Here is a 21,068-nt window from a genome sequence, read left to right as displayed (position 1 = left end):
GTGTATTATTTATTTTATAATTACTATTATAGTTATTATTAAGTAGTAGTACTGATTGGAGTAGTCTTGTAGTCTTAATGCTGGTAATAATAAACAATAATAGTTATCATATTCCTAATGATATGTTAGGGTCTGTATTTTAAGCCTTATGAGAAGAAAGGTGGTGGGGGGGGACTGAGAAAGAAAGTTAGGATGGGGGAATTTCCAGCGAAGTAACGTCCATCCTGGTAGATTCCCAGAACAGCTGACCCGGATCGTGTATATAAATAGTCACAAGAGTTGAGCAGGCACAATAATCTTCTCTGAGAGTCTAGAGCGTTAGACAAGCTGTTCTTATATTTATTTCATACAAGCCAACAGCAAGTTATCTTTCACAAATAGAAAATGGTGAGTGCGAAACCGGTTTAACTTTTCCTAACACAACAAATGGTTATGGGGGATTTTGTTGTTTATCGATATTCTCCTTTCTTTGTACTTGTAACGTGACCACATTTCTTTTTCATTTGCAGAAGTCTTCCTTTGCCTCAAACCAAGCAGGTGGATCTAAACTCATAACCTCATGGATCATCTATCTTCATCTAAGTAAGCAGAATATTGCGTGGAGCATGTCTATACTTTACTGTGTGATGTGTTTATTGTCATGACTCTAACCAGGACCATTCCTCTGTCTTTACCCCAGTGTTGTGCATGTGGATGGGGGGGGTGTCCGGCTGGTCGTACTTCTACTCCAGCACCACCATGGACTGGGGATCTGCCAGAGACTGGTGCCGGGAGCGCTACACGGACATGGTGGCCATCCAGAACCAGGGGGAGATTGCACACCTCAACAGCATGCTGCCCAGGATGCCAACGTACTACTGGATAGGGATCCGCAAGGTGGACAACGTGTGGACCTGGGTCGGCACCAACAAGAGCCTCACAGACGAAGCCACTAACTGGGCGATGGGGGAACCCAACAACGCCAAGGACAGCAAGACGGGGGGCACGAGCGAGGACTGCGTGGAGATGTACATCAAGCGGGATATACAGGCGGGAAGGTGGAACGACGAGCGGTGTGACAAGTTGAAGACGGCCCTGTGCTACGCAGGTGAGCCACGCTCGTTCAACCTATGACCTTTAGTTTGTTTCGAAGGAGGAGACCTTATTTGCAATGGATGGGGTTGGCTTTGTTAAATTTATCCATTCACTCAAAGTTTGCTGGAAGATTCTGTGCCCGTTCAACATTTGAACATGTTGCCCCTTGCTCTTCCACCACCAGCTGCCTGTCAGAATGACTCCTGCCTCCACGGGGAGTGTGTGGAGACCATCAACAGCCACACGTGCCAGTGCTTCGAGGGCTTCTACGGAGACACGTGTGAGCAAGGTAAGACAACGACACCTCCGGTGGGCATTTTTTAACCACCGTTCACTCAGGCTTACACTCAGAGAACGTCAAGTCTAATCATGTCTGGTTTTATTTTAGTCGTGCAGTGCGATCCGGACGAGGTGGTGGCTCCAGCCAAAGCAAGGGTCAGCTGGTCTCACGCGCACGGCAGCTATGCATACGGCTCCCTGGCCACCTTCTCCTGCCAGGAAGGATACGAGCTCAGCCATCCTGATCCGATGAGATGCACCGCAGCCGGCTCCTGGTCGGAATCCCCCACATGTGAACGTGAGTCAGTGCTGCGCACCGCGAAAACAGCATACATTGCTCCACACTCGCGAAAACAACATACATTTTCCCCATCAAATCGTTGTTTGTTAACGCCCTTGTGTGTGGTTTCACAGTGGTTCGGTGTGAAGAGCTGTCCCGACCGAGACACGGCGCCATGGAATGTGAAAACCCACTCGGAAATTCCTCTTACCGGTCTTCCTGTGTGTTTTCCTGTGAGGAGGGTTACACCATGCTCCCTTCCCAGTCTGACAGCCTGCTCTGCGGAGCCTCCGGTCGTTGGAATGACTCGGTGCCAGTGTGTGCTGGTACGGACCCATTTCCTTTTCACTTCTGTTAACAATACTGTTTGTATTGTAAACAGCTTTACAATATTGTTTGTTACTGTCTGTTCACTGGAATTGCAATACAATGGCATTAGAAAGGCCAGATTCGGAGGAAGCATACTGATATGATCACCCTTTCATGATCCGCAGCTGTCCAGTGCCCTGCTCTCTCGGGGACGGACAACATGGCCGTCCGGTGTGAAGGGGACACGGAGGATGGGTTCGGCTATGGCAGCAGCTGCAGCTTCACGTGCACACGGGGCTACCGCATGCGGGGCGCGCACACCACCAGGTGCACGGCGGCGGCGGCGTGGAGCGAAGCGGTGCCCAGCTGTGAACGTGAGCACATACCTATCAGGCATTTATCTTATCAACCATCGTGCAGTTTGACTGTGTTCATTTAGAAGCGGTGCGTACCTTTGATGTAACCTTCCCGTTTTTTGCGTTTCAACAGGCATCACCTGTGCGGTACCAGAGGCTGATTCGCAGCACACGCTCACCCAGTGCAGCGACCCACTGGACCAACTGCAGCCGGGCTCCACCTGCAGCTTCAGCTGTGACGTAGGCTCTGAGCTCCAGCTCCAGCTCCGGCCTGTGATTCAGTGCACTGAGGATGGGACATGGAACGCAAGCGCACCCACCTGCAAAGGTGAACAAAACAACCGAAAAGTGCATGCATATCTATCATGTATTATTTTTTTAACCACTTGAACTGTGCACAGAGCAGCCGGATCTTAATTATCCCTTGTAAATTCCTTGTTTGTTTCTTGGTTTTTAGTGGTTACCTGTGATCCAGTCGAGGTACACACTGCCGGACAGCACTACATCGCCCGGTGCTCCACGCATGGCAGTTTCCCGTACGGCACAATTTGCGAGTTCTCGTGTGAAGAAGGGTTCCGGCTTAGCGACCTATCCCAGAACACCATGGAATGCACAAACAAAGGGACCTGGTCACAACCACCTCCTCTCTGTGAACGTAAGTGAGGTGGAACTGTAGAAACAAACTATACAAAAAAATATTTTTATAGGATGATGTGGAAGGGCTTTATAATGACATTCTGCCGTCGTTACTACTTTCAGCGCTGCAATGCTCTCCACCCGTGGCTCCAGAGTGGGGTCAAGTCAACTGTCAGCGGTCCCTCTCTTCTGCCCTGCCCTCCTCCTACCCGCAAGGCTCCGTCTGCAGCTTCGCTTGTAATGCCGGCTATGACCAAGAGGGGGCGCTCACCACCAAGTGCACACAGTCAGGCCAGTGGAGCTCCCCACCGCCTACCTGCACAGGTACTGATGCCAATGAATGGACACAGATTCTTTTTGTTTTGGTCCGATTTATTTGAAAAAACTTCAAAACAAGCTTTTGTTCTCACAAATTACAAAAAACTCTTTCTGTCTCATGCTACAGAGATCACATGCCCCGTGCTGGATGCTCCAGACAACGGCACTCTGAACTGCACACAACCGGACCGGACACACGCCTCTGAGTGTTCCTTCGCCTGTAACCAGGGCTACACCTTACACGGACACCAGTTCGTCACCTGTGGTCTCCATGGCAACTGGACTGCGGAGACACCCGTCTGCCAAGGTATGGGGCATTAACGAAAAAATGCCACACATTTTTGGGATTGGTGGAAAAAGGTTAAAAGGTGAATTTGAGTAAAAGTCAATAACGTAGAATTGTCTTCTCAACAGCTGAGCCCCTGCTGTGTCCCACTGCGATTGGGTTAGCCGTAGGGGGCGGCGCGTCGGTGGTCGGTCTCACTCTGGCGGTCACTCTATTGAAACGACTCAGGAAACTGAAGGGCAGGAAATTCTCTCTGGCCAGGTAGTTCACTTTAAAATCACCGGTACGTTGAAATTAGATAAACAAAAGGTTATTTTATTGGATTGATTTTTTAAACTTTGTGCTTTTACCTCGCAGCAATTCAGACGCAGAAGACCCCCCGCAGCATTACAAAAACAGCGTTGAGAGCCTCATCTAGACTTCGGTGGTCCATGGAGTCCTATGGAGACATCGTCAGCCAATACAAAATGGCTTATCAGTTCACAACGGAGACAGACTGTTCGTCCCCAAAGACTCCCTTTTCTTCATCAAGCTTATTCAATATTTATTTGCATTTGGTTAAACGATTGATAATTCCTATTTTGTGTTAAGCATGAAGGAATGGTTTCTCAGCGTCATTGTGATGCTGACTGGGGTGTCAGTGTTGGTATGTGCGGTTGTTGTGTTTGATGAGACACGTTTTCTGCAGTGTTATCCACGCATCTTTCTCCCAAAGGGAGATGTATTTTGAACATATTGTTCTGCAAATGTCCAGCATGGCCTGACATTATGTATAGTTTTTGTGTATTCTACCATGAGATATGAGATATTTTCTTTATTTCCATGTCCGAAATGTGAAAATAATTTAATGTATGTTCTGTATATTTGAAACTTCTTTATAGCTGACTAATGCTTTTACAATAATAACAATAATTATCAGTTTGTCTAAAACCTTTTCTATTGTATTTTGTTGTGGTCAAATTAAGTGAAACTACAAAATCAAATAAACTATTTTAAATAATCTGCAATCTATTTTCTTCTGAATACCCCTTCATTTCTCATAATTTGAATTTGTCAGGGTATAACAAACACTGCTTTCTTTTTTTAACGTACTAAAAATGACCTCACACACAGTAACACCAGACCCACATGCAGAGTGGCTGGTCCATTCAGACAAAAACAACATTTGTATGGGCCTGGCAGGACATAGATATGGGTTGATGAGTCAACTTTTCTGTAGGAAATGCGTAAATTCAGGGTTATTTTCACCCTAGTCTCACAAATCAGACTTTAGAATAATATCCACAGTCCGATGGCAAACTAGCTCACATCTAGTGGAACGTTGCCTTTCACTTTTTCTCGCTTTATATTTGTTTCGACCAATCATTTAACTTGAGGCAGGGAAGCGTGTAATTGGCGTGTAATTGGCTATAAACAGTGAACACTAGTAATAAGCTGTGAATAATGGTCTGTAAAATCTTAAAGCAGCCTTTTTATTTGGCCACTGTAGAAATACAGGTATTGAGGCTTCGTCCACTCGGGCAAATGAGTTTTCTTTGGTATATTATCTCTGTTAAGTAGCAGGCAGGTTTTGGCTCTGTGCCGTCTCTACCCATAGGTTCTGCTGTAACACCGTAAGACTGCCGGGTCTGAGATTATTTCCATACTGATCCATGTCCTGTGTAAATCTGTCACCCTGTTTCCAGAGGTCAAGGCACATTCAATGTGATACATAACATCTAAAAGGTGCAGCATCAGCAGTAGTGAATATTACACCATATTCCATTTTTTTTTACATGGCCATTGTTTGTATCGCCATATATAGAGTCTCTTATCTCTGAACCGCAGTTAAGAATAACTCTGGTGTCTTCAGTTTTTCTCTCATGAGCAAGGGACCTTTGGGTCATTAGTTATGGTTGGACATACCAGGAAGCCAATACACTCTACAGTAAATAATTTGTTAATGTAATCAATACCTCTGCCAATTAGGGAATCAATAAAGCTTTAATATTCAAGTTGGATTGGGTGATATGTAAACTCTAAATAACTACATTGAAAAATGGGTTAAAGCCCACTATCATGCCATTACACCGATACATAGCGTCCTCATTTGAACACATCATTGGTAGCTCAGATCGGGTTCTTTCCACCCCAGGGTTGGTGTGATTATCGACATTATCTGCATGAGTAGTTAAACGTGACACATTTTGAAGCAACGGCAAAACCGTTTTCAGGGCCGGCAGAAGCTTCTTGTGAGATCATCATGTTGTATTACGTGTATATATTATACATATACATAAATGCAGACTTTGCATGCTTATTATCATCTTGCAAAATCTGATTTACCTGAAATACTATGGGTCAGTTTTCTGGAATTTTCTCTATTTATACCAAGTCAATGAGTGATGTAGTTGACTGCTCAGCAAGGTCACTCAGCAAGCCCTTTCAATCTTGTCACACATCCAGTGTGACAAGATTGAAAGGGCTTGCTGAGTGACCTTGCTGAGCAGCAGACCGGAGGCTCCGAAACATGTCACACATCCAGCTATTCTTCGGCAATGTTGTCCTGAATGTTTCCGGGGATTTGTATAAATATAAATGCCTGACCCCCATACACCACATCTGGAAGTGCAGTGCTACATACAAGCATTCAGAATAAGGTAAGATATAATTCAAAAAAGGTTTTAGATATTTTTTATAAACATTTAAGGTTTAAGATTTAAAAAGGAAATATGTGTATGTTGGTTTGTCATTTTTTATTACACATGTATATGATCCCTTATATCAGTTTCTAACCAAACTCTAAGAATTTCAATGTTAATTCTCCACAGTTTTTTCTGCTTATGACTTGTTGCACAGAGAGCAGAGTTCCATCTGCACCAGTTGGAAGATCCTTGCGGTTGTGAAGCACTATGAAGTGCACATTGATCCTCTTCATGTGTCAGTACAACCCCTTTACAAGTACAGCTTATGAATTAATTTAGAACATTTTCCAAACATCTAAAGAATAATAAAAAAACAAAAGCTAAATAAAAAAATATGCATTACAGTAAATGTTGGATTTTCCTGTAATGCCTTTCCATGCGATCAACAGGCTACCTGACTGGCCGGGCCCATGGCTGGCGGTATTACCCCTCCACAGAGCCCAAAAACTGGACCCAAGCCAGGGAGTGGTGTCGGGAAAAATACACTGACATGGTGGCCATCCAAAGCCAGGAGGAGAACGACCATCTGGTCTCTCTGCTGCCCAACAGAACGGAGAGTCCGCATTACTGGATAGGAATCACGAAGAGCAAGAAGAGCGACCCGTGGACCTGGGTAGGGAACAACAGCACCTGGATCGGAAATCAGTCCTGGGCCACCAATGAGCCCAACAACAACCACATCACTGAGTTCTGTGTGGAGATATACGTCAACAACCACAAGGAAAACAGAGGAAAGTGGAACGACGAGAAGTGCAGTAACTTGAAGTACCCCGTTTGTTACCAAGGTGAGATGTGTGCATCATCACATGATGAACTCAGTGTTAAATGAGGAAAGGTTTGCTGTTGCATGAATTCAGAGGAAACCTCCCATTTTGTATGAGTTAATCTTCTATCCCACCTATTCCTGTGCAGCCCAGTGCAATCAGACATCCTGCGACAGAGGGAGGTGTCGTGAAACCATCGATAACATCATCTGCCTTTGTGAGCCAGGCTTCGGAGGGGATAGCTGCCAGACAGGTAATAATAGAGCTAATAATAGTATTTTAATAATTTATGAGCCATTTATTAGCATCTCTTGTATTTTGATGGCTCCTTTTCAGGACATGCCGATGACAAGGATTTGATCGATGGGGCATGGAAATTGGGAAATGGGGCATGAAAACCTAATTATCAGGAAAAAGAAATCACTTACAAAAACACACAGTTGTACTTACACATTAAAATACCCTAGTCACATGGTAAGGTATTGTCAGAGAAGTGATTGTCTTGCGAAACATTCTGTCCTGCCTGTATTTCCTGGCAGATGTTAACTGCTAGGAAATATTTAGGGTCAGGTGTGAGTCTTAATGGCCGTGCGATGGCAAAGATCTTGTTGTACTCTCAAGATAAATTACCCCATGGTGTTTGGCTCAAACATGCATGTGTTAGCATGTTTTCAATGCATTTCAATTGTCTTCATGCTGACCTTGGGCGCCAACCCATCTGCTTCCTGGATTTCCTGGGGTCAGACTGATGCCGACCTTCCAATCTTTCTTGAACATCAACATCAACAGCGGGTTAGGGAGATAGTGCTTTCACGCGATTAACCGGTCATGCAACCACAGGAAACCCTTGATCTCTTAAACTTGAATCCCCTGATCCTCACAAAGGCCAACTCAGGATTGCATACCTCTTTATCACATCGACATTTTTTTATATTATATATATGGCTTCTTATAACAGCTGGAAGACCGGAATATCTCAACCATTTTGTTGTTAACCTTAGTTTATATTGTGCTCTTATTTATGGGGCACTTAGATTTAATTGTTTGTTGAATTCTTTGGTTGGTAGCTTTGTTTGCTATCTAACTGAACCTGACCAGATTCGACTTGAATATGACTGTTTGTGCCTCCTCCAGTGTTAGGCTGCCCCCCTCTCTCCCGACCCCTGTATGGGGGTCCAAACTGCTCTGACCAGATCCACGCCTTCAACTCTACCTGCCCTGTAGGCTGCCCCTTTGGATCCATCAAGCTGAGGTCAGGCCAGGTCACCTGTAGCAGTGATGGGACCTGGCATGGGTCGACGCCCATTTGTACAAGTAAATGATGTTCCACTAACATTTATGTCATCATGACAGCCGAATAGGTGACTGAATAACCATAATTGTAATTTGTTGTGTTGTGAGTTTGTAATGATTGGGAAGTTGCATTTTAATCTACATTCTGTGAGTGTTTTGACTTTAAGTTATGATTTAGCTACCCAACTAGGTACGTTTCAGAAATACATTAAAAAAAGAGTTGGTTCTGATTCTCAATAGAAATATATTCTGTTTTGCAGACTATAAACATGCCTTAATGGCTCTGGCTGGTTGCGGGGCCTTCATGATGAGTTGCATCTTTTTTTTGGTTATGAAGCGCAGAAAAAGTAGGTATCATTGGGCTTCAGTATTACCAAACTCCAAATTCCATGCAATGTTTTCGCAACAAAGACTAAGTCAAATGTTGTTCTTCTTTTCACCAGATAAGAAACTTTCCCAACAAAGGTCAGTGTTGAAATGTCAAGTTTTGCGGCCCCACCCTTACACCCTTACACCACCCTGAACATCGCTTGATATGTTGCCATCCCTCTGGGAAAGATTTCTTTACAGTTCATTACCTTTGTATTAATTTAGCAATAGGATAACAAAGAATAGAACGTTTGTAGTTCAATTTTTCATTTAAACCTGCACTATGCCTCTTCTTCACTGCCGCTGTAACATGTACCTGTATGTGTCTTATTCACAGGGAACATGAAGAAGACATAGGTTCAGGCAATGAGCCTCATAGCTGAAGGAGGAAGAAATTATTCTTCAAACATAGCATGGGGCAGCATGTATCACTGTGTTTATCCTTAACTCATATTGTTTAGGAAAATGAGATATAAAACTATGTTAATCTGAATGACTTTTCTGGAGATGTATTTCATTAAATAAATACAGAAGTTTTCAGATGGTTCATTGCAAAATATGTGTGTCTAAGTGTGTGAGCAATGTGGTGTGTGTGTGTGTGTGTGTGTGTGTGTGTGTGTGTGTGTGTGTGTGTGTGTGTGTGTGTGTGCGTGTGCGTGTGTGTGTGTGTGTGTGTGCTTGGATGTGGACATGTCTGTGCGTGTGTGTGTGCTTGGACACGTGCGTGTGTGTGTGTGTGTGTGGGTGGACACGTGCATGTGTGTGTGTGTGTGTGTGTGTGCTTGCTAGTGTGTATATGTGTGCATGCTTGTTTTTATGTGTGCGTGTGTGTGTGTGTGTGTGTGTGTGCTTCTGTCTGCATATGTGCACATCGGGGGGGGGTTGGTGGTAGACCTTGGGTGTAAGAGTGATGTAAACCTCAAAGGAAGTCCTGGTCTGAAAGATATTACAAAGCAGTGTTGGCTCAGCAGTAGCCCAACAAACTGTGTCTATCAAACACAAGCACTCTCGCCTGTTAAAAAAATGGTAAGTAACCACATTTCAATGTAAAACGCAAACTATATTACCTGCAGGGTTGCATGCATTGTCTTTTCTTGACCGAATGTTTCAGGAGCCAACGCGTCTGAACCCAGGTCCCTACACCCTGCTGATAGTAGCCACAATGACTGTACTCATTCAGGGTAAGTTTGCGCGACTATCACACTACCGCCAAACACAGTCTAGCTCGTGTCCACATGAAGCAAACACGCCTTTCCATATATCTGACCCCCAGATCTGAGCACCACAGGAGGGGCCAACGCGTGGATGTACCACCACAACAACAACCCACCTCGTACCTGGATCTCGGCCCGAACCTGGTGCCAGCAGCATTACACGGACATGGTGGCCATCCAGAACCAGGGGGAGATCGTCTACCTCAACCAGATGCTGCCCTTCAACCCCAGCTACTACTGGATCGGCATCCGCAAGGTGGCGGGGGTCTGGACCTGGGTGGGCACCAAAAGGAGCCTGACGCCAGAGGCTCAGAACTGGGCGGTTGGGGAGCCAAACCACCCGTTGGAGGACTGTGTGGAGATGTACATCAAGAGGGAAAAGGACACGGCAAAGTGGAACGACGAGCGGTGCAATAAGAAGAAAGGAACCCTCTGCTATACAGGTAGATTGTTCTCATGTATATATTATACTTAGAAAAATATCTGTCCTTCAAAAGCAGTTAAATTAAACATAAAATACTGAGAAAGTTTAAAGTATGTTATGATGTCCGTCATTAGCTCACATTCCATGATATTCTGCTATGTAATTCGTCATAGAGTACACATGTACTGGACGGTCTGCGCAGTTTGACTTCTACCTCTCGGTGGTTACAGCCTCGTGTTCAGAGGGATCCTGTGGTAACCATGCCGACTGTGTAGAGACCATAGGAAACTTTACCTGCCAATGTCACCCTGGCTTCCTAAGCCCTCGCTGTGAAGAGGGTGAGTAGATGCACAGTTGTGATCCTGAAATGAGCATGTCATTAAGGCGCAGGTCAAGCCTCTTGCTCGTGCCTAAAGGAAAACTGTGGACACCAGGGTTTGGTTTGGAAGCTGAACCCCCTCCCCATCAGACCCTCCTACCCCTTCAGTCCCAATTTCATACAGTCTGAATCATATTTGAAATATCAACATTAAAGTTAAAGTCAAAGTCAGCTTTATGTATATTCCAAGATATGTGCCATACAAATTGGCACACAAAAATAGCTTTTGTCTCCGACCCACGGTTCAATAAGTATCATCTACTATGATGAATCCTCAGCTGAAAATATACATTTCATGCCCTTTCCGTGCTTCTGTCCGTCTCTCCACCCGACCAGCGGTCAGGTGCGATGCCCTCTCGGTTCCCCAGCACGGCCGTCTCCAGTGTAACGACTCCTACGGACCTTCACGCTTCAATTCGTCCTGCCGGTTCCACTGTGAACTCGGGTACCACGTGGAGGGCCCGGAATGGCTGCAGTGTCAGGCGTCCGGACGCTGGGACCACCCGGCCCCCCGGTGCCAAGGTAAGGGGTTACCGGTCAGGAGACGGCCTCCACTCGACCATAACATTTTCAAAGTGGAACTAACTGCAAGAGAACAATTGGGGAAGAGACAAACGAACAGTTGTATGTATGAGATGTCATTGTTTTGTAATTTTTAGAATTGAGGGATCTCAATGTTGAAGATATTATAGCAGACGTCTATGGGTGTGCACCGGTTTTTGTTGTATCTTCTGTCTTGTAAAAATTTTTAGAAAAATGAAAAAAACAATCAAAGTTGATTTTTAACATAAGCTTTTCTTCCCCCCGATAGTGGAACGGTGCGCGGCTCTGAAACAAACGTCTGACAGACTGCTCAGGACCTGCCGCCATCCGATTGCCGATGACAGCTTCAACTCCACTTGTGCATTCAGTTGTGAGGAGGGTTTCGAGCTCAGTGGCCAGAGCGTGACGATATGCGACCATGCGGGTCGATGGACCGCCGAGGTCCCGACGTGTTCAGGTAAAGGTACCCTCTTTGTTAATTTTTTATTGTTAGATGTAATAATCGACATCATCGTACGTCATAGTTCCACATTGTAGATTAGTTGTAACTCGGTTGATAAAATGTATTTGTTGTCTTTTGCTTTTCCAATATTAACATAAGATGCCAATTAGACCTATAATCTCTGTGGTGCAGATACCACAACTCTTCCGACAGACACAACCTCTCATGCAGAGTTACTTGCCAGACATGACCCCTCAATGCACGATTGACCGTGCACAACATCAGCCATGACCTGCACGCGAACAAACCTTTTCTAGTCACACAAACCCCTTTGAAGATTCAGGATGCTGGTCTAACATCCGCTAATTCAGGCCATCGGTTTACAACATAGAAACACAGCCTGCTGCCTTGACAACACTAGTCCCAAAAGTTCTGAATATTTGGCAAACAAACGCATGATGAATGAATGTAATTCACTGTGAATAAGCCCTTGCCATTTCCCTCGACTATAAATCAAGTCAACATCATTATTGTTGTTTATATGAAACCGCGATACGGTGCACTAGCTATCAGCTTCCATTGAAATCATACATAAAAACACAAAGAATAAGGAATGCATTCCAGCCTCCCCCTGAATTTGTGTGTGACCCTTGGACGTATGTGATCCTCCACAGTGATTGCGTGCGCTCCCATTTCCCCTCCTGTTATGGGCAACATGACCTGTGTTGACAGCCTGGCTCCGTTCTCCTTTGGCTCTTCGTGTAGCCTCACCTGTTTGGAAGGCTACACTCTGGCCGGCAGCCACACACTGGTCTGCCCAGCCTCTGGAGAGTGGAGCCAACCCACACCCACTTGTATAGGTACGATCTGTTATTGTGGTCTGGAAATCCAGTGCAAAAAAATAAATAAACTGGAATAAAATTGAAATATATTGGAAAAGCTTGAGGAAGAGTATTGAAAAAAAACTATTTCTGGATAATGCCACATATTTCTATGAATCCAAACAAATGATCTGAATTTCCTTTTTCAAAATAATATTTTTTAATGATCGGCCTTAAATCTTCTTGACCTTCTTCAGCTGTGCGGTGCAGCCGTCTGAATGTCCCCCCTCATGCTGTCTTGGGCTGCCAGGATCCTATCGGTGTCTTCAACTATGGTTCTACGTGCACACTGCACTGTGGAGAGGGATTTAATCTGATCGGCAGCAACACCACTCAATGTTTGGCACAGGGCCGCTGGAGTCGCCAACTTCCTGACTGTCAGGGTATGATGGAAGATGACTTCCCCTCTTGGGGCACACTACCAACACACTTTTGTGCTTAACTCACTCTTGTCATTCTAATGAATGGTGCATGTTGACCAGGAACTACACTAGGATCTACTCTATACTCAAACTATAGGATCAATTATTGCATGGGAACCAGGAAGTACACTTGTCAGTTTTAATTTGAGCCAGGAATTTACTGGACGGCCAAATCTTATAATATATATTAATGATATATATTAAAAATAATCCTTTGCTGGATGCATGTAGGAGAAGCACTGGTGAATGGTTTGCTTACTCCCCACATGCACGTGCACACACACACACACACACACACACACACACACACACACACACACACACACACACACACACACACACACATACACATACAGACCAGATTCATGTTCCACCTCTGTGTGTCTCTCCAGCCGTGCAGTGCACAGTCTTGTCGCCCCCCCCTTACGGCCTCCTGTCCTGCTCCCACCCCCATGGAGAGTTTAGCTTCTCCTCTCGCTGCGCTCTCACCTGTGATGAAGGCTTCCTGCCCAATGGGACGGCCCACACAGAGTGCTCCTCTCTGGGGTCCTGGAGCCAGGAGGTCCCTCGGTGCCTGGGTAAGACACGATAACACCTAGAAACTACACACCTAGAAACACACAATCAACTAGGAGGATGATTGTAAAGTTACCATAGGAACTACACCCACCAGAAACTAGTATAGAAACTAGTAGGATGTTTGAATTGCAACTAATAATATCATTACATAGGAACCAGGAAGAGTATTTTAATAGTAGCTAGAAAGTAGAAATGATTAGCCATCAGAAAGTATACTTGACTACAAACCTGGAAGTATGTCTACACTGGAACTAGGAAGCTTACTTGACTACGAACCAGGAAGTATATCTGCATAGGAACTAGGAGGTATACTGAAATATAAACCAGGAAGGATATTCCCATCAGAAAGTATACTTGAACCGGAACAAGAAAGTATACTTGTCCAGGTTCAGATGTTAAACATAAGAACCAGGAAGTAAAGCAATCGAACCAGGAAGTATTCTTCTCTAGGTTCAGCTCTTCCACATAGGAACCAGGGAGTACACCTCTCCAGGTTCAGATATTATAACATAGGAACCAGGAAGTATTATTCTCTAGGTTCAGCTCTTCCACATAGGAACCAGGAAGTGCACCTCTCCAGGTTCAGATATTATAACATAGGAACCAGGAAGTATTATTCTCTAGGTTCAGCTCTTCCACATAGGAACCAGGAAGTATTCTTCTCTAGGTTCAGCTCTTCCACATAGGAACCAGTGAGTGCACCTCTCCAGGTTCAGATTTTAACCCTAGTGGTGTTCCACCTCTGTGTGTCTCTCCAGCCGTGCAGTGCACAGTCTTGTCGGCCCCCCCTCACGGCCTCCTGTCCTGCTCCGACCCCCATGGAGAGTTTAGCTTCTCCTCTCGCTGCGATCTCACCTGTGATGAAGGCTTCCTGCCCAATGGGACGGCCCACACAGAGTGCTCCTCTCTGGGGTCCTGGAGCCAGGAGGTCCCTCGGTGCCTGGGTAAGACACGATAACGCCTAAAAATTACACACCTAGAAACACACAATCAACTAGGAGGATGATTGTAAAGGTACCATAGGAACTACACCCACCAGAAACTAGAATAGGAACTAGTTGGATGTTTGAATTGCAACTAATAATATCATAACATAGGAACCAGGAAGAGTATTTTAATAGTAACCAGAAAGTAGAAATGATTAGCCATCAGAAAGTATACTTGACTACAAACCTGGAAGTATGTCTACACTGGAACTAGGAAGCTTACTTGACTACGAACCAGGAAGTATATCTGCATAGGAACTAGGAGGTATACCAAAATATAAACCAGGAAGCATATTCCATCAGGAAGTATACTTGAACCGGAACAAGAAAGTATACTTGTCCAGGTTCAGATGTTAAACATAAGAACCAGGAAGTAAAGCAATCGAACCAGGAAGTATTCTTCTCTAGGTTCAGCTCTTCCACATAGGAACCAGGGAGTACACCTCTCCAGGTTCAGATATTATAACATAGGAACCAGGAAGTATTATTCTCTAGGTTCAGCTCTTCCACATAGGAACCAGGAAGTATTATTCTCTTGGTTCAGCTCTTCCACATAGGAACCAGGAAGTGCACCTCTCCAGGTTCAGATATTATAACATAGGAACCAGGAAGTATTATTCTCTAGGTTAAGCTCTTCAACATAGGAACCAGGAAGTATTATTCTCTAGGTTCAGCTCTTCCACATAGGAACCAGGAAGTATTATTCTCTTGGTTCAGCTCTTCCACATAGGAACCAGGAAGTGCACCTCTCCAGGTTCAGATATTATAACATAGGAACCAGGAAGTATTATTCTCTAGGTTCAGCTCTTCCACATAGGAACCAGGAAGTATTATTCTCTAGGTTCAGCTCTTCCACATAGGAACCAGGAAGTATTATTCTCTAGGTTCAGCTCTTCCACATAGGAACCAGTGAGTGCACCTCTCCAGGTTCAGATTTTAACCCTAGTGGTGTTCCACCTCTGTGTCTCTCCAGCCGTGCAGTGCACAGTCTTGTCGGCCCCCCCTTACGGCCTCCTGTCCTGCTCCGACCCCCATGGAGAGTTTAGCTTCTCCTCTCGCTGCGCTCTCACCTGTGATGAAGGCTTCCTGCCCAATGGGACGGCCCACACAGAGTGCACCTCTCTGGGGTCCTGGAGCCAGGAGGTCCCTCGGTGCCTGGGTAAGACACGATAACGCTTAAAAACTATACACCTAGAAACACACAATCAACTAGGAGGATGTTTGTAAAGGTACCATAGGAACTACACCCACCAGAAACTAGAATAGGAACTAGTAGGATGTATGAATTGCAACTAATAATATCGTTACATAGGAACCAGGAAGAGTATTTTAATAGTAGCTAGAAAGTAGAAATGATTAGCCATCAGAAAGTATACTTGACTACGAACCTGGAAGTATGTCTACACTGGAACTAGGAAGCTTACTTGACTACGAACCAGGAAGTATATCTGCATAGGAACTAGGAGGTGTACTGAAATATAAACCAGGAAGGATATTCCCATCAGGAAGTATACTTGAACCGGAACAAGAAAGTATACTTGTCCAGGTTCAGATGTTAAACATAAGAACCAGGAAGTAAAGCAATCGAACCAGGAAGTATTCTTCTCTAGGTTCAGCTCTTCCACATAGGAACCAGGGAGTACACCTCTCCAGGTTCAGATATTATAACATAGGAACCAGGAAGTATTATTCTCTAGGTTCAGCTCTTCCACATAGGAACCAGGAAGTATTATTCTCTTGGTTCAGCTCTTCCACATAGGAACCAGGAAGTGCACCTCTCCAGGTTCAGATATTATAACATAGGAACCAGGAAGTATTATTCTCTAGGTTCAGCTCTTCCACATAGGAACCAGGAAGTATTATTCTCTTGGTTCAGCTCTTCCACATAGGAACTAGTGAGTGCACCTCTCCAGGTTCAGATTTTAACCCTAGTGGTGTTCCACCTCTGTGTGTCTCTCTAGCCGTGCAGTGCACAGTCTTGTCGGCCCCCCCTTACGGCCTCCTGTCCTGCTCCGAACCCCATGGAGAGTTTAGCTTCTCCTCTCGCTGCGATCTCACCTGTGATGAAGGCTTCCTGCCCAATGGGACGGCCCACACAGAGTGCTCCTCTCTGGGGTCCTGGAGCCAGGAGGTCCCTCGGTGCCTGGGTAAGACACGATAACGTCTAAAAACTACACACCTAGAAACACACAATCAACTAGGAGGATGATTGTAAAGGTACCATAGGAACTACACCCACCAGAAATTAGTATAGAAACTAGTAGGATGTTTGAATTGCAACTAATAATATCATTACATAGGAACCAGGAAGAGTATTTTAATAGTAGCCAGAAAGTAGAAATGATTAGCCATCAGAAAGTATACTTGACTACAAACCTGGAAGTATGTCTACACTGGAACTAGGAAGCTTACTTAACTACGAACCAGGAAGTATATCTGCATAGGAACTAGGAGGTATACTGAAATATAAACCAGGAAGCATATTCCCATCAGGAATTATACTTGAACCGGAACAAGAAAGTATACTTGTCCAGGTTCAGATGTTAAACATAAGAACCAGGAAGTAAAGCAATCGAACCAGGAAGTATTCTTCTCTAGGTTCAGCTCTTCCACATAGGAACCAGTGAGTGCACCTCTCCAGGTTCAGATTTTAACCCTAGTGGTGTTCCACCTCTGTGTGTCTCCAGCCATGCAGTGCACAGTCTTGTCGGCCCCCCCTTACGGCCTCCTGTCCTGCTCCGAACCCCATGGAGAGTTTAGCTTCTCCTCTCGCTGCGCTCTCACCTGTGATGAAGGCTTCCTGCCCAATGGGACGGCCCACACAGAGTGCTCCTCTCTGGGGTCCTGGAGCCAGGAGGTCCCTCGGTGCCTGGGTAAGACACGATAACACCTAGAAAATACACATATAGGCCTAAATGCTCTGTAGGCTTCTACTGTGCAGGTTCTATGAACTATACTTTACCATATGTTTATACTTGTATAGGGACCGCAAACTGAACTCAGAAAGTAAGTTGGAACTGACTTTGCTATTTACACTTGCATATTATACTTTGTGTTCTGTGTCTACGATAAGCCCTGAACTGCCACTTTCTAAGGACTTTCTACGTTAACGTGTGTGTGTGTGTGTGTGTGTGTGTGTGTGTGTGTGTGTGTGTGTGTGTGTGTGTGTGTGTGTGCATTCGTTTTTCTCTAAACGATGACCATTATAGTGTTCCACTGTGATTTACAGCTCGCTCCTGCCCCCTGCTGGTGGACGTACCGCACCACGGCTGGATGACCTGCAGCCATCCTCACTCGTCCTTCAGCTACGGCTCCCACTGTGACCTTGGGTGCAGCGAGGGCTTCCGGCTCAGCGGAACACCCAGTATAAACTGCAACGCATCCGGCGACTGGAGCGGCGAGATGCCAACGTGCAAGGGTAAGGTCTAAGGTGGACCTCAACTTTATTGGCCATTCGTAACAGAACGAAATATATTAAATCTGACAGGAACTTCAGAAAGGGAAACATGAAAATGTGCAGACAACGAAACAAAGAGTGCAAACCACTGAAGTGGTTGGCCGAAGTTTACCATCACTCAAAAACAGCCAACACAGATAAAAAAACCAACAGCTATGAAACACTGGGCAGACCATAGGTGTTTTTGCAGTTTTTGTGTTCCACTTTTAAACTAATACCAATTTAATAAGTGAGAATGGCGAGAAATCCTAAATCATACTAAGATCTAAGTGTATTACCATGCAGTGTTGATGTGTGTGTTATATCCTGTACCTCTCTCACACACCAGTGGTCCAGTGTAAGGCTAGCTGGCTAGCTGGCCTCACCGCCTCGCCCCTCTCCCTCAACTGCTCCCACCCCCGGGGACACTTCAGTTTCGGCTCCCGTTGTCGCTTCTCCTGTGCGGGGGGCTACTCCCTGAATGGCACTGAGGAGCTGCTCTGCTCCTCCTCCGGGCGCTGGAGCGGTGCTTTACCAACGTGTGCTGGTAAAAGACCCCTATTTGATATGAAACTTAACTTTTGATTATTGCAGTACCGTATGTTACTATTTGCCGATTTAGCTGACGCTTGCTAGCCTTATGAGGCCATCCTGATCTCGCTAGTTGGCATTATGCTTCAACTTCAACGTGTGGATGGTCTCACGAGGCTAGAGGCTTGCATCCAAAAGGCACAGAGCTCTAGGGCAGGTAGGGCTTAGGGGTTCCAGGGATCCAACTCAGGACCTTTCACCTTGGAGTCAGGGAACCTTCACACCACAGCACCATCCATACTATTCACTGATATAGTTTGCGTTCAGGCCCCACGATAGCAACGTGTCATCCCTTTTGGGTTTTGAGGTGCTTGAAGGTTTGATGACTGTGTTCCAGAGGTGGGTACGCCCATGTGGTCTGCCGTCCTGATGTACTCTGGAGCGGTGGCTGCCTCCCTCGCGGTGCTGCTCTCCGCGGTCGGTGTCAGCCTGCTGGTCGCCAAGCGCTTCAAGAAGAAAGGTGAAAGGCCTGTCTGATGAGGAACACATAACGAGTGTGTTTTAATTGAGTTTGAGAGTAACACTGCTGTTGGTTTCATCCTACAGGTTTAATGGATGGAGACAATTCATTCTGGGAAGAGAGAGAAAATATTGATTTTACATCTTGAATCTTCTTCTGTTCGGAAAACGACACAAATAATCAGGTCGATGTGTGGCGTTATTATGAGGAACACTGTTCTCGTTTGTCCAATAGTGTTTTTTGTATCAGACTAAGGGCCTTTTGAATAAAGTGTACAGGGAAAATATTCCAAGCTTGATACAAACGATAGCCTGATATTTTTGCAGATTATTTCCGGTTCTCCATTTCTTTTGGTAGATTATCCAGTGGTGTGGGGTATGTTAAGATTGGATTTTACTTCCTTAAACCTATTAAACCGATATAGTAAATAGTCAAAGGACAGCCTAGTTGTGGTATGCGGATGGTCATGTGGAAAACACGATAGCCAACTAATAGGCAGGCCGACCAGTCAACCAAACAAAAGCCCTGGAGGAAATAGTGAATGTGATGGACTTGCCAAATAGAGGGATCCAACTCACGCTGTTATATGAACAGTCCGTTTACATGCCATCTCCATGACCTCTTTCATAGTTCTTTAGGATGTCCCCCATGTTTTTTCCGCTTAAGAGTTGTTATGATACCGAGACTGCAATTGCGATTCGTGAATAATGACTGGGTTGTTGGTAATGGAATTGGTGTGGAGTACTGTGTTGGCAAAATCGATTTTTCCTCTCACAAACTAAAATACCTAAACAGTTAAATGTATCTAGGTGTGTGGTCTCTCCAATGTTTCTTACATTTGAAAAAAAGGCCTTTGTGCCATTCATTTAGTTATATTTTCTATTCTGTTGAGCTTTTTCTGTGTTTAGATTGTACACGATCAATAAAGTGTCTACCACACACAGCACTCCCTTTGTCATTAAGCTGTTCTTCACCTCCAGCCACTCCGTCCCATCACCATACACTGCATTAGCAATGCATATATTACTGGCTCTTTCTCACTGGCATGTGTGAGGTGTGATGTGGCATGATGTCATCCTCATGCTGCCAAGTGTCCCATATTTCTCTCCCCTTAACAGCCCCCATGACTGTGAGGTCACTTGGCTGCCAAAACGACACAAAGTGTCATCTTAGCTGGGCCCAGTGCCCCTGTCGCTACAATGATGAAAAACTATTACGACCTCAGTGTCATTTTGTGTCTTTTGTCTTTGGTCTGGCACTAGGAGGAGAAATACACTACTCTCAAACAGCAAGTACATATGAGGGACCTGCACCATGGGGTGGATTTCATTGTTCATCTTGTCATATTGTGTTAGTCTGACATCGAAATTCTTTTCTAATTGCATCAACGCGCAGATATAAATCGTAACCCTGTGTGTCTGTGCCAGGCAGCGCACCTGAGAATACGACCCACACCGGACCTCTCTCCACGCACCAGATAGGCCGCAGGAGAAACCTGAGCAAAGTGTGTGCATCTGCCTCGGCGCTGAAACAGCATGAAGCCAATTATAGTGGTTAAAAGACAGAGGGTTTGTGGCCCGCGGTTGGCATGGGGGATGCAATAAATAACCAAACTGTTGACAGGGAACTGTTTGGCTACCGTCTGAATAATAATGAGGTTATTGCTGCCCACTGTGGCTGATGATCATACTTTTGATTACCCCCCCCCCCCCCCCCTCCCCCTCACCCCCACCCTTGTCCAATCGGACGCTGTGGACATGAGCGCACGCCTGCCAACTGCCTACTGTGCCCGGGCTAGCACACAGGAAGGAGAAAGGCCTGCAGGTGAGTCTCTTGGCGTCCTGCCCTCATACTTTCTACTCGCTTTTCTTCTGACGACTGGAAGGAAAAATAGACATTCATTCATTGTGCTCTCCCTTGTACACAGAAACGTGCAAATGTTTGTGCAGAGAAATGATGAACGTGATGATACTCTCTCTTTAACTCTCTCGCTCTTTCATATATTTGTGTGTTTGTGTGCATGTGTGCAGGTGTGTGTGTGTGTGTGTGTCTGTGTGTGTGTG

At 45.3% G+C, this 21,068-nt stretch overlaps 2 protein-coding genes across 3 annotated transcripts; both read left to right on the top strand.

The window, feature by feature from the left end:
• Nucleotides 1-302: 302 nt before the first annotated feature.
• On the top strand, nucleotides 303-19,932 carry selp (selectin P). Its single transcript, XM_079740050.1, has 30 exons — nucleotides 303-387; nucleotides 510-582; nucleotides 680-1,087; nucleotides 1,259-1,363; nucleotides 1,463-1,651; nucleotides 1,768-1,959; nucleotides 2,128-2,316; nucleotides 2,432-2,626; nucleotides 2,756-2,953; nucleotides 3,058-3,258; nucleotides 3,380-3,559; nucleotides 3,667-3,799; nucleotides 3,896-3,945; nucleotides 9,574-9,674; nucleotides 9,760-9,829; nucleotides 9,922-10,305; nucleotides 10,517-10,624; nucleotides 11,002-11,187; nucleotides 11,477-11,665; nucleotides 12,325-12,510; nucleotides 12,729-12,914; nucleotides 13,346-13,531; nucleotides 14,291-14,476; nucleotides 15,492-15,677; nucleotides 16,480-16,665; nucleotides 17,206-17,391; nucleotides 17,748-17,936; nucleotides 18,304-18,501; nucleotides 18,883-19,005; nucleotides 19,092-19,932. Exons 1-30 carry the CDS (start codon nucleotides 385-387, stop codon nucleotides 19,151-19,153), a joined length of 5,028 nt encoding a protein of 1,675 aa, XP_079596176.1. The 5' UTR covers nucleotides 303-384; the 3' UTR covers nucleotides 19,154-19,932.
• On the top strand, nucleotides 6,146-9,146 carry LOC307078215 (L-selectin). Of its 2 annotated transcripts, none has more exons than XM_079739922.1 (8): nucleotides 6,146-6,177; nucleotides 6,377-6,457; nucleotides 6,612-7,007; nucleotides 7,135-7,239; nucleotides 8,121-8,300; nucleotides 8,540-8,626; nucleotides 8,723-8,744; nucleotides 8,986-9,146. In XM_079739922.1, exons 2-8 carry the CDS (start codon nucleotides 6,430-6,432, stop codon nucleotides 9,029-9,031), a joined length of 864 nt encoding a protein of 287 aa, XP_079596048.1. In that variant the 5' UTR covers nucleotides 6,146-6,177; nucleotides 6,377-6,429; the 3' UTR covers nucleotides 9,032-9,146. The 2 variants fall into 2 exon arrangements, with proteins under 2 accessions (XP_079596048.1, XP_079596049.1); XM_079739923.1 differs by having other exon boundaries at nucleotides 6,153-6,177; nucleotides 6,349-6,457.
• Nucleotides 19,933-21,068: the final 1,136 nt, after the last annotated feature.

Source organism: Pollachius pollachius, assembly GCF_949987615.1.
Source record: "Pollachius pollachius genome assembly, chromosome: 7".
Lineage (NCBI taxonomy): Eukaryota > Metazoa > Chordata > Actinopteri > Gadiformes > Gadidae > Pollachius > Pollachius pollachius.
This window is presented reverse-complemented; position numbering and strand designations above follow the sequence as displayed.